The sequence below is a fragment of the Aulonocara sp. 'chitande type north' Nkhata Bay genome, linkage group LG11, assembly GCF_057382095.1.
Source record: "Aulonocara sp. 'chitande type north' Nkhata Bay isolate Kocher_YH1m ecotype deep benthic linkage group LG11, A_spYH_male_GT1.1, whole genome shotgun sequence".
NCBI classification, from domain to species: Eukaryota; Metazoa; Chordata; class Actinopteri; order Cichliformes; family Cichlidae; genus Aulonocara; species Aulonocara sp. 'chitande type north' Nkhata Bay.
In genome coordinates, this window is record NC_141354.1 from 3,604,839 (window position 1) to 3,618,367 (window position 13,529).

The 13,529-nt window shown below is 38.7% G+C and overlaps 2 protein-coding genes across 2 annotated transcripts; one reads left to right on the plus strand and one right to left on the minus strand.

Moving 5' to 3' along the window:
* Positions 1-3,801: 3,801 nt before the first annotated feature.
* LOC147318337 (uncharacterized) lies at positions 3,802-7,637 on the plus strand. Its single transcript, XM_086310234.1, has 5 exons — positions 3,802-4,507; positions 5,088-5,184; positions 5,558-5,668; positions 6,117-6,283; positions 6,616-7,637. The coding sequence occupies exons 1-5, from the start codon at positions 3,813-3,815 to the stop codon at positions 7,148-7,150; spliced, it is 1,605 nt and encodes a 534-aa protein (XP_086166360.1). The 5' UTR covers positions 3,802-3,812; the 3' UTR covers positions 7,151-7,637.
* A 1,438-nt stretch (positions 7,638-9,075) lies between these two features.
* LOC147318338 (uncharacterized) lies at positions 9,076-13,414 on the minus strand. The gene is made up of 9 exons (XM_086310236.1): positions 12,151-13,414; positions 11,954-12,042; positions 11,739-11,841; positions 11,369-11,471; positions 11,237-11,289; positions 11,059-11,137; positions 10,156-10,838; positions 9,761-9,954; positions 9,076-9,652 (listed from the first exon to the last, which is right to left on the minus strand). The coding sequence occupies exons 1-7, from the start codon at positions 12,205-12,207 to the stop codon at positions 10,336-10,338; spliced, it is 987 nt and encodes a 328-aa protein (XP_086166362.1). The 5' UTR covers positions 12,208-13,414; the 3' UTR covers positions 9,076-9,652; positions 9,761-9,954; positions 10,156-10,335.
* Between the last annotated feature and the right edge of the window lie 115 nt (positions 13,415-13,529).

The window sequence follows — 13,529 nt, forward strand, 5'->3', positions numbered from 1 at the left end:
GACGGTGATATTAGCAATATTCCCTATTAATCCTTTCAGTCAAGCCTGTAAGTTACTGATAAACGCACGATTTAAATGATCAAATATGTCATTTGGGCAGTCTGGGTAATTCTTTTTTATATTTTTATTTATTGTCCAGAACATTCCATAATTTCTTCTAAAAATTTAGAAATAACCTCTATTCACAAGAAATCATTTACTGGGTATTAATCATTAATACTGGATAGTTTCAAGAATGTTACTTGTTTACTCAGGAGCCAATCATTTATTGTGTTGTGGCCGTCAGAGCTGTCCAGCCACTCTTTCTCTCTCTGTGGATTCCCTGGCAGCATGGCTGCTTACCCACTCAGCTGGCTCTCTGGCTGGCACACCTTTCAACCACTTGCAATATTGAAACAGCGGCTCCACTTCTCTCCAGGTCTTTATATTTGCTGTTGCTGTACACAGCACTGTCACACATCTTCTGTTACCTCTCCTTGTGTTATCTAGTCTGTTAATCAGTTATTTCTGTGCTCTACAAACCTGAACTATGAGGCTGAATTTGAGGCTTAGTGAGGTAACTTCAGGTCTAGAAGAGTGTGATGCCGAGTTAAATTTATGAATTAGTGAGCTACGTCAAGCATATAGTACAAGTTGTCATTGTTTATGTTTAAATCACTATATGTTGAATGCATATAGACTACTAATATGTGGAAGGTTATGTTCATTGAAGCGATCAACAAATATATAGGCCACTGCCTAATCATTTCTTTAGAAAAGAGCTTCCCTGTTCAATGCACAGATAGTAGCATCACCTACCATCAAGAGATCAGCAAGAAAAATGGGCCAGATTTACTAATGAAAATGGATTAGCATGAATAGTGTTCTAGAGTCAGTTGAAACTCTAGCATTAAATGTAGCTGGTTGAGTCCTGTTAGAGAATTAGGATCACGGGTATCTGTTGAATTGCTTCTTCATCGAAATGAAGCAGCAGGATGTACATGCAGAACTGCAAGTAGGATATACATACGTGTGGCCTGTGAACAGAGAAAACTGTAGCATGTGCTAGTTAAGCACTGCCCTCCAGAAATCATGAAATAGTCAGAGAAAATAAATAAATAAATAACTAATATTAAAAGGCTCAAATACTTGTTTCAAATGGAAATTAATTTATAACTTTTTCTAAATGCATTTTTCTGGATTTTTTTGGTTATTGTTCTGTCTCTCACTGTTCAAATAAACCTGCCAACACGTGTCTACCTACTTGGGTGAAGACACGTGTTGGTAGATCAGTGGCTGCTAAATCATCCAGTAGAAGACAAACTACTCTTCTAACTGCAAGGCCTGCAACAGCAACTGCAACCCGGACGATCTGATATCCTTGTGTTGGCGTTGTTTCCACATCATCATAATTAATGTTGTTCCAGGTTCAACATTGCAAGTGACCAATCACCTTCTTGTGACGTCATACTTCTGCGACTTCGAAATACCCGCCTCTGTCTGTCAATCCAGCGCGCCCGCTTCACTTGCGAGAAACCGCCGCCTGTCCGCCGAATTTGAAGTCCTTTTAGGATACTTTCCTTTAATAAACGGTAAGCATTATACATATGTTTCTCACTTGGCTTGCTGTTTGTTTGCTAGTGATACTTGACGACAGCATTAGCTAACCAGTGTTCTCTAGACCAGCGTTCCCATACTTTTTTGGTGTTTCGTGGCCCGGGGGTTGGGTCAGGCAAACATAAGTCAAGAGAATTTGAACTAAAAGGCCTAGACTAATGGTTGTGTGCTGAATCTATGAATCAAACTATCACCTGGGAACATAATTAACTGGTCCATAGCTGTGAAACTGGACATGAGTTCTTGATTCTATGGAGATTAACAGTAATCCAGAAATTTACAAATTTGTCCCTGGGACATCGCGTAAATGTTGTCCCTGGGACATCGCGTAAATGTCGTCCCTGGGACATCGCGTAAATGTCGTTCCTGGGACATCGCGTAAATGTCGTTCCTGGGACATCGCGTAAATGTCGTTCCTGGGACATCGCGTAAATGTCGTTCCTGGGACATCGCGTAAATGTTGTCCCTGGGACATCGCGTAAATGTCGTCCCTGGGACATCGCGTAAATGTCGTTCCTGGGACATCGCGTAAATGTCGTTCCTGGGACATCGCGTAAATGTCGTCCCTGGGACATCGCGTAAATGTCGTTCCTGGGACATCGCGTAAATGTCGTCCCTGGGACATCGCGTAAATGTCGTTCCTGGGACATCGCGTAAATGTCGTCCCTGGGACATCGCGTAAATGTCGTCCCAGGGACATTGCGTAAATGTCGTCCCTGGGACATCGCGTAAATGTCGTCCCAGGGACATCGCGTAAATGTCGTTCCTGGGACATCGTGTAAATGTCATTCCTGGGACATCGTGTAAATGTCGTTCCTGGGACATCGCGTAAATGTCGTCCCTGGGACATCGCGTAAATGTCGTCCCTGGGACATCTCGTAAATGTCGTCCCTGGGACATCGCGTAAATGTTGTCCCTGGAACATCATGTAGAAGTTGCCCTGGGACATCGTGTAGATGTTGTCCCTGGGACATCATGTTAAAGTTGCCAGAGACATACCATATGAAAGTTTAGCTTCTTTTAGCCCCTGTTTGTTTTATATTATTTTATATATATATATTATTTTTAATATTATATTTAATATTTACATTGTATTGCAAAAAACCCCAAAACAAGTTAAAATGAATTAATGAATATTGACTAATTAAACCTTCGTTATTTTTCCACCAGAAATGGACGACATAATTAGAAGAAGTGTTCTGAATGACGAAAAAAAAGAACTGGAAAAGACACACAACTTTGTGTGCATGTCCAAAATGCTGCAGCAAGAGTCCTGACAGGGACTAGAAAGAGAGAGCATATTTCTCCTGTTTTGGCTTCCCTTCATTGGCTTCCTGTTAAATCCAGAATTGAATTCAAAATCCTGCTCCTCACATACAAGGTCTTAAATAATCAGGCCCCATCTTATCTTAATGACCTTGTAGTACCATATCACCCTATTAGAGCGCTCCGCTCTCACACTGCAGGCCTACTTGTTGTTCCTAGAGTATTTAAAAGTAGAATGGGAGGGAGAGCCTTCAGTTTTCAGGCCCCTCTTCTGTGGAACCAGCTTCCAGTTTGGATTCGGGAGACAGACACTATCTCTACTTTTAAGATTAGGCTTAAAACTTTCCTTTTTTCTAAAGCATATAGTTAGGGCTGGACCAGGTGACCCTGAATCCTCCCTTTGTTATGCTGCAATAGATGTAGGCTGCCGGGGGATTCCCATGATGCATTGAGTTTTTCCTTTCCAGTCACCTTTCTCACTCACTATGTATTAATAGACCTCTCTGCATTGAATCATATCTGTTATTAACCTCTGTCTCTCTTCCACAGCATGTCTTTATCCTGTCTTCCTTCTCTCACCCCAACCGGTCGCAGCAGATGGCCGCCCCTCCCTGAGCCTGGTTCTGCCGGAGGTTTCTTCCTGTTAAAAGGGAGTTTTTCCTTCCCACTGTCGCCAAAGTGCTTGCTCATAGGGGCTCATATGATTGTTGGGTTTTTCTCTGTATCTATGAAGCGCCTTGAGGCGACTTTTGTTGTGATTTGGCGCTATATAAATAAAATTGAATTGAATTGAATTGAATTGAATTGAATTGAATGTGTCACAATGCCAGGAGGACCCATTCAGTGTTGTGTTAGAAAAATTGAACTCATTAACCCTTCATGGACATTATAAATGTTTAAATGTTGCCTCAGGTAAAGACAGGAAAAGAGACTATTACAAAGTCAACTGCATGAGAGCTGGGGAAAAAAGTCGAAACAGCTACAGAGCAGTGGGCTGTAAGGCCTATGTTTCATTTAAAGTACTCAAATGTTGGAAAGACCACACAGTCATCGTGCAGCGTACATATGATAAGCATGATGGGCATGATCCTTCGGACCCAAAAGACGCACATTTCAACAATATTTCCAGTGATTTGAGGAGGAAGATTGAGGAACTGCTTTCCCTTGGAACTAAGCCAGCCATCATACTAACCGAATGTCATAAATGGGCCAAAGAACATGGACACAGAGATCTTCACAACAGAGAGCATTTTGTCACACCACGTGACATTGACAGTGTTAGAACCTGCATGATGAGGAAGAAGCACTTTAACTGTGGAGACAGTCAAAGTGTACATACCTTACTTAATGGAAAACATCAAGAACATGTTCTCTTCTATCAACCATACACATCTGACCAAGAACTAATGATTGTTTTGCAGACACCTGTAATGAAATCAAACATGGAGAACTATGCAAAACAGTTAGTATTTGTTGACACCACGCACTGCGTTAACCAGTATTCATTTCCCTTATTCACACTTGTTGTAAGAGATGATCATGGGCATGGAGTCCCTGTGGCCTATGCTATTGTCAGCAACGAAAGTCAGAAAACCCTGGAAACTGTTCTTGGAATAGTTTGTGAGCATTTCCCAACTTCCCCGAGGTAAATAATACATTGACAGCTATTGATTTTGAAATAATTCCTTTTCAAAAAAGTTATAACATGCCAGAATCTAATGCTATAGCTGCAGCATGGGCTGCAAAAAACTTTCCTTTCCAGTTGTTAAAGCTATTCCTATAGGCTGTATGCAGTATTTTATATTTATTATTATTAACCTTTATTTAACCAGGAAAAGTCCCATTGAGATTAAAAACCTCTTTTGCAAGGGAGTCCTGGCCAAGAGGCGACAACACGTTGAAATTACAAAGTTACATACATATTATAAATAACAATTACATTTTAAAAACATTTTTCTCTGGCTCTCTCAATCTGGACTTAAAAGCATTTAATGAAATAAGATCTGCTATCTTCCAGTCTTTTTGCATCATGTTCCATGTGAAAGGGGCAGCATAAGTAAAAGCCCTCTTTCCCAGTTCAGTTCTGGCAAATGGAACATTGAGCAATAAAAGATATATCTACTTGTGAGTTGAAATGTTTAATTTGGCATTGAAGTGGTGCTTTGAGATAGCAAAAACATTTTCATACTGTTTAATCTCATTTAGTGTTTTCTTTTTTTCTGTAGAGCATTTATGGTTGACAAAGACTTTGCAGAAATAAATGCTTTGCAGAAGGTTTTTCCAGAGTCAGCTATCCTTCTATGCTGGTACCATGTCTTGCAGGTAAACCACATTGTTTTCTTTTCACGTTGTCTAAGATGCACCTGAAACACATTTTTACAACAGGGTCCTGTTGTTATGATTTGCCTCATTGTGATATTCACCTACTCAGGTTAATGAATATAAAGGGATAAAATGTTGAGTGACTATGTCCATCCATTTAAGACCACAGTGCACTCATCTTCTGGTGGCTGCTTCCCAAAGCTCTTTTTGACATTTAAAAATATGTTTGCCTGGTTGATTTCTGTAATGCACAGGTCCTCTTGTCCAGTGAGTGACAAAGTTATTTTTGGACGTCAGCTTTCTTTTATGCTTTTTGTACAGCTGCTCCTCTGTCTCTCTCTCCAGATTAACTTTTTTTCTCTTACATTCACAGGCTGTTAATCGATGGCTTTCAAAATCAGAGTCCGGGGTCCATGGGCTTTCTAACACCCAAAAGAGAAATGAAATCATTTCTTTCTTTTGTAAGCTGAAAGCTTGCACATCTGTAAGTGTAATTTGTCTATTTCACATTTTGATTTCTTGATTACACTAAGAGCATAATAACTTTCAGTTGCTAAAAAAAGTTACAGAGAGATACAAAATAGATTTTTGAAACAATTTCTAAAACTGGCTTCTTATCTTGCTTATCAAAACAAGTACTTAAGCTGTGCAGAACATCATTGTGTCACCCACTGTGCAGTAGAACTTGTGAGTGGGATTCTTTCACAGACAGATGCTGAAACCAAATATGCTTATAGGTTTAGTGTTCCTTCTTAGCCATTGTAAGGGAAGAAATAATTGCTTCTTAATACAAAAACACGACATATTATTAATAACTTAAAATTCTTAATGTTATTCAATAAAAGGAAAAGGGCTTCAATACATAATATTAAAGATTTCAATAGGTCTGTTAAATGGATTGAAATATATTCTGTTGCATCCAATTCTCTTAGGAGGACGACTTTAAAGCCACATCAGCAGAGTTCTGCCAGACATTTAAGCAATACCCTTTGGTGTGCCAGTATTTTCTGAAGCACTGGGAAGGCATTGGCCACATGTGGTGTGACTACGGCCGTCGCTTCAGTCACGCTCGTTCTGAAACAAACAATGTGATTGAAAGGTATGATTTATTATTTTGACCTCATTCGATTGTATTGCTGAAAAAAAGATATTATGCTTTAATCCAAGAGGCTAAACTGAGTAGGTTCGTCATGTCATTGCCAGAACAGGTTTTAGGCAAATCCTTTAAATTCTAGCAGCGTTTTTTATGTTATCACAACAAAAAACAGAGTAGGTGGATTTGCCTAAATCAGCTAAACCGGCACAGAGCATTCCTTTATAAAAGACGTGTGCAATAGGTATTCCAATTTTTTAAAAAATAATACAGTCTTGATTAAAACTTTAAATTCCTTCAATTACAGTTACTAATCATTTCAAATAACTGTTTTTCAGATTTTTCCACCGCCTGAAATACCAGTTTTTATCTGGCTACAAGAATAGGCGTCTGGATGATCTGATTGAAGTGCTCCTAGGGAAGGCCGACGACTACTTCTCAGTCATAAAAACCCTGCAAGATGTGGGCCGCATGAAAAACAGGTTTGCTGACACCTTGTCTCAAGTTTCAGACTCTGCTTCAAGACTGATGGAAAGTGGTTGGGCTCTTAAAATTACAGTCCAGAACAGCCATGGAGTTAATGCATATCAAGTCCCATCTGAGTCTAGAGAAGACATGGTGTATGATGTCTGCCCTGTTGAGTCCTACTGCAACTGTACATATGGCTTACGAGGACTTCTTTGCAAGCATCTAGTGTTACTTGCAAAATTAGCAGAGGCTGACAATGACATCTATCCAAACATGGAAACAGACATTTCTACCTTGGCAAGAATTGCAGTGAAAGAAAGGCATTACTTTGTACACTGTGAGGACTTGAAAGTGATAAAAATGCCAAGTTTGTTTGGAAATCTGTGTTTTTTTTGCATCGGCTGAAACACTTCAGTGCACTTGTTGTACGTTCTCTCTCTATAACACATGTGCTTGCCTGAAGGTGGCTTGTAGCCATTTTAAACAAATGAAAAACTCTCTGAAAAGTCCTCTATCAACTTTGAATGACACTCCTGTAGTTGAAAGCACAGACAAAAAATGCACAGAAGATGCGGTTGGAAAACTAAATGCTGTTTTAGACACAGTTAAACAGTGGGCATTCATTCCAGAGGGCATTACTGCAATGATAGATGAACTGCATACAAATGTCTTAAAAACAAAACAAGTAGGCAAAAGTATATGCCAGTACGAAATAAAGACGACAGATAATGCACGCAAAATTAGGCCATTGCATTCTAGCAAGAAACGTTCGGCCAGCATCGACATTCCAGCAGTCTGTGAAAATGAATGTGAACAGTCGATAACCACTGAAAGAGAGACATCCTCTGGAGAAAATGAAAACCTTTTGGAATACAAAACAAAAAAGAGAAGAGTTAAAGCTAAGTATATGCATAAGTAGACTTTTGTGTGACATTTCAAAGGGACTGCATCCATTACTTCTGTTTATTGAAACCTAAAGCTGAATAGCTGTCTTAACTTTCTGCCAAGGAACAGTTGAAAAGAAATTGTTTGGTCTCTCAAGCAGTTGTTATTTATGTGTGTTATTCATTACGTTGGCTTGGTTGCTGTTTTTGATACAAATTCATCTGTGCCCATTGTAATATTTTCATATGTTACTATTTTTATATTGCTATGCATTATAAATAAAGGATTACTTATTACTATTAAAGGTCTGCATTTGTAATTGTTGGTATTATTTATAAAATATGCGCTCTTAAGTTTTTTGCTCCATAAAACGATACCTGTCACTTTTTGGACATAGAGTATCAGCTGTTGAGAATCCTGGCTCATGCAAAATAGAAGTAAAAGGTTTCAACATCCAGCCTTTTTATGATTAAATACAAAGTGTAATAACAGAGTTATTGGGGTGTGATTTTGTTAATAGTTAGTCTTAAGTATAAGTTTAATAGTAATGAGTAAGAAAATATAGCCAGAATAATGGAATGAGACTAACACCTGACCTCACACTGAGATTTGGTATGAAGTGGCATGTTTGTGCTAATGCTGACATTGGGGCTCAGAGTTCCTCTGTGTGTATATATTTGTGAACGTTAACTTGGCTAATGTCCAAGGGTTTGACTGCTTTCCTGTTGGATTGTATCACAAAGAACAGGGATAAGAGCACCAGTGGCCGTGCACACCCTCATCTCTCTCCTTCACCCGATCATTAGTGTTGGAAACCGGCATTAGCTCAGAGTAGATTAGACTTCAGTATAGTGCAAGTGATTTGATTTTATGATTATTTGATTCAGTTTTTTCTGTGTTCAAGCTCAATTACTTTAATAAAATATGTTGAATTCAAACAAATAAATAAACAAATAAACTGTGGACATTACCCTTTTAAACCTTTCTGAAACAAGACAGGTAAAAACCAGTGTATAAAAGTTTACATAGGTATAAATAGCTCTAACACTTTACTCCAGCCTGGCGTCCACACATGTGGACATCACATTTTGGGTTATTTAGACCAAAATACTAAATCTTGATCAACAAGTGCCTGATATACAGTTATGAGGACATTATACTGCAACTGTTCTATCGAAATTTCAAATTAATGTCCTCATATGTGGCTCTCATTTTTCTCAGAAACAAAAATTAGGTAAAAAAAACAAAACCTGGTAATTCTTTCTTTTTACATTCATCGGGTTCCAATCGGCCCAAATATCAAAGAGAAATTAAAAATGCATGCCATGGAAGATTTCGGGTCTTAGGGGGTTAAAATGACCAGACCCCTCCGGCCTGTTTTCCAGGCCACTAAATTAAACCCAGTCAATTACCAATTGCACAGAATAAAAACCTACGAGGTCCACTAATAGTCCAAAAGTCCAAATCTTTAATAGAAAAGACAGGCAGAACTCAAACAAACAATAATCCAAACGAGGAGCATATATACACACTGGAAAGTAAATAATTATAAGTTATTAAATCAGACTAATTAAATACAGTAAAACTAATAAGGGAAGACGAACACACGGGAAATAAAAATAACAGTGTAAACATACCAAAACTCAAAATAAAACAGGAAAGCTACTACAAACCGATTGTGACACAATTACATTCATATTGAAACATATGTGATAATTTTCTTTCTTTGTAGCATTTTTAAGATATGTGTTAGAACAGTCATTATGCTGTTTGGATTAGGAACCAATCATTTTTGCCAAATAGTTAACACAAACTTAGAACAACAATGAACAATTTTCAAGATTCTGATTTACAGAACAAACAAAAGGTTTCATTATTTAAGAGACAAGATCAAGTTTTTCACACAGGAATGAAATGACAGAATCCAGTGCAGCGGGGCCAAAGGTGTGTGTCAGCAAACTGAAGGTTGAGGAATCAGTCAGCTCATGTTTAAGGTTGTGTTGGATTTTGAGAAGAGTCTGTCTGTTATTAGAAAGTAAGATTAACAATGTTACACCAATAACCCAAATACGGGGAAATGACAAATAATACCAAAAAAGATACAACTTTCATATTGTTTTACTAACTTACTTTGTCATATCAGCACTTGAATGGTCGATGCCTTTACAGACCATGTCTGTTGTGACATCGCAGGCCAATCTTCCGGCAAACCCGAGGGCTAGCTCCCCAGCCTCCTCTTCACTCAGAACACTAAACACTGTTACTTTAGTTTTGGCCTTCTTAGGCCTGTCAAGAATCATTGTGGGCAGTTTGGCTTTATGGCCCTAAAAAAGAAAAAGTGCAAACACCAAAAGAGCAGAGAGAGACACACACACGCACAAACAAAGTTAAATGCTTTTGTTTACATGGTGTAATTGTGTATATGTTGCAGCAAATGCACAATTTCCAGCCACATTGTCACTTCATTGATACGAGTAACCCGGATTTATTTCAGGTGACATCAAAATCACGAAATGTATACCTACCCCAATCAAACCTCTGCTTGGATTCTGCGCTTGATCTCGTCTTCTGTTATTGTGTAGGTTTTCTTTTTTGAGCTTGGTACAGATAAGCGACCATGCACTCTGTAAACTGTACTAGTTCCTTCTGAATCAGTTTGAAATTCTGCATCTGCATCGATCCTGTCAACATCAGCAGCAGCAGCATTATCTGTACTCAGACTTGTGCCGTATACTTTCTTTTTCTTTGTCTTCAGTCTGTGTACCTTCATCTCTTTCAGTCTGTGTACCTTCATCTCTTTCAGTCTGTGTACCTTCATCTCTTTCAGTCTGTGTACCTTCATCTCTTTCAGTCTGTGTACCTTCATCTCTTTCAGTCTGTGTGCCTTCATCTCTTTCAGTCTGTGTACCTTCATCTCTTTCAGTCTGTGTGCCTTCATCTCTTTCAGTCTGTGTACCTTCATCTCTTTCAGTCTGTGTGCCTTCATCTCTTTCAGTCTGTGTACCTTCATCTCTGACTGTCAGTCCTCCTATCTCACTGTTACTTGTCGGTTTGCTGCAGATGTTCTCTCCCTTAGGAACTTTTCCTTTGTCATTCGCTGCCTGATGCTTTCCCTGATGACATTCTTCACTGGCTACTTCTATTGCTCCTCCTGTATAGCCACCTACTATGCTGCACAACTCCTTTCCCTCTGCTGTGCTGCACTGTGCTGTTACATAACGAAGAATGATATAAACAGCACTATATCAATTTAATTGTGTTGGGAAATCCCCACAATACGACACAGTTATGTCTAAAATAGTTTTGTGTAAAAACTGGATCTTGAAACGTCCACTTTAATTACACAGTCCGGGTGTGCAAAGGCAAAATTACGAAATTTTTTTCACTTTAAACATTTTTGGACATTGTTTAGTTATATTGTGACTTACTCTCACAGAAGATACAGATGCCACAAACAGACTTTGAACAACGCATGTGCTTGTATGCACCACATTTCTGGCACTGCACCTGTGAATTAAAAAAAAAAAGAAACAAACAAACAAAAAATAAATGAACAAAGTCCATTAAATAAACAATCTATATGGCTAAGGACATGTCATAGTGTACCCGGTCTTTGGCTGCAATCACGAACCAGCACTGACTGCACTTCCTAGTTCGATCTGCAAAATATAATTTGTTTAAGTACAAGTTACATTTTCCAATGTTAGAGAAAAAGAAGGCGGCTAATTTTATCTTTACCTATTGAGGAAAATAAGTAGTGGCAAAGTCGGGACCTGAGCTTTGTGATTTCAGTGTTGTACTCCTCCACATGTGTTTTACCGTCAATGAGAGATTGGGCAAACTAATAATTGACGAAGAAAAAAAAAAAAAAGAACAAAAAGAATTAGATTAACAAAGAAATGTTTGTTTGTTTTTAACCCCCCCCCCCCCCCCCCCCCCCCCCGAGAAAAAAAAAAAAACAGAGCAACCAAAGCAAAGCATTACTGCTGAAATGGTTCAATCTACAAAAAAAATTGAGACTTTACCATCCTGCCTCTAAGGCTTTAAAAACTGAATAGGCAAAAATGTAAACATTACTTATATAGGTTAAAGCTATAGTTTTCAGTACCATTATGACATGCACTCCACATGAGTTCCCATCCTGTTGATGTGGGTGGCTCACATGTGACAAGGTCCACTCTCCAGCGCAGCCTCTTGCTGAAGCAAATGAGCTGAGAGATCGCAGTTATTACAAATAAAAAGCATATAGAGAAATCAATAACCACGTTCGGTAATGATTTCAATTAAATTAAATATGTTATGTTAAATATGTTAATTAATTACCTCCAGTTTTTCAACACCGCACTTTTTCTGACCTCCGACTCGCCAAATGAATTCATATAGACTATGGTCCTCTTGGGTATGTCACAAAACTGTTTTGTAAAAAGATGGATATGGTAGGCTTGTGCCTTGAGCTTTCCTAATGAGGGACACTGAAAAGTATCATGCACTAGAGAGAGTGCAAAATCTGTGCAACTTACAAACAAGGTCCAGTGGCTGCCGTTTTCCAGACAGGCTCCAATCAATTTCTCATACATCTGAAAGATGTTTTTCTGGAAATAAAAAGAATGTGACAAGTATGTTTTTCTGTCAAGAATGACACTGCAAAACTGCAAAAGCTTGTCAGGTGAGACTTGTAATTAATTCTGCAGATACACAAACATATAGAAAGTGTCATTTTTGGTTTACATTAATTAATTTCTATAGTGTGTACAAAACAAATCAAGACCACAGACTCAACACGCACCACTAAATTTTTGGTGTTCTTTATCAGTTGGCCAAGACAGAAATGTTTTAATCTGTGTGCATTGCTTTTGAACAAGTCTTTACACAGAAAAGGTTTCAGAAAGGTGTTTTTCAGGTTCTTCTGACAAGGCTTCAATTTTGGAAAATGCTGTTTGTTTATAGTGGCAACTTATAAACCCTTTGTGATAAGAACATAGTTACCACAGTCCAAGTCACAAAAGGCGGTTTCTCGAAGAACATTTGTTTTTTTAAGGCGGGTATTTTTCGAAGTCGCAAAAGTATGACGTCACAAGAAGGTGATTGGTTACTTGTAATGTGGACCCTGGAACAACATTAATTATGATGATGTGGGAACAACGCCAACACGAGGATATCAGATCGTCCATTAAGACATAGTGACTGAGAAAGGAAAAACTCAATGCATCATGGGAATCCCCCGGCAGTCTACGTCTGTTGCAGCATAACTAAGGGAGGATTCAGGGTCACCTGGTCCAGCCCTAACTATATGCTTTAGCAAAAAGGAAAGTTTGAAGCCTAATCTTGAAAGTAGAGATAGTGTCTGTCTCCTGAATCCAAACTGGAAGCTGGTTCCACAGAAGAGGGGCCTGAAAACTGAAGGCTCTGCCTCCCATTCTACTTTTAAATACTCTAGGAACAACAAGTAGGCCTGCAGAGCGAGAGCGAAGTGCTCTAATAGGGTGATATGGTACTACAAGGTCATTAAGATAAGATGGGGCCTGATTATTTAAGACCTTGTATGTGAGGAGCAGGATTTTGAATTCTGGATTTAACAGGAAGCCAAAACAGGAGAAATCTGCTCTCTCTTTCTAGTCCCTGTCAGGACTCTTGCTGCAGCATTTTGGATCAGCTGAAGGCTTTTCAGTGAGTTTTTTGGACATCCTGATAATAATGAATTACAGTCGTCCAGCCTGGAAGTAATAAATGCATGAACTAGTTTTTCAGCGTCACTCTGAGACAGAATATTTCTAATTTTAGAGATGTTGCACAAATGGAAGAACGCAGTCTTACATATTTGTTTAATATGTGCATTGAAGGACATGTCCTGGTCAAAAATGACTCCAAGGTTCCTCACAGCGTTACTGGAGGCCAAGGT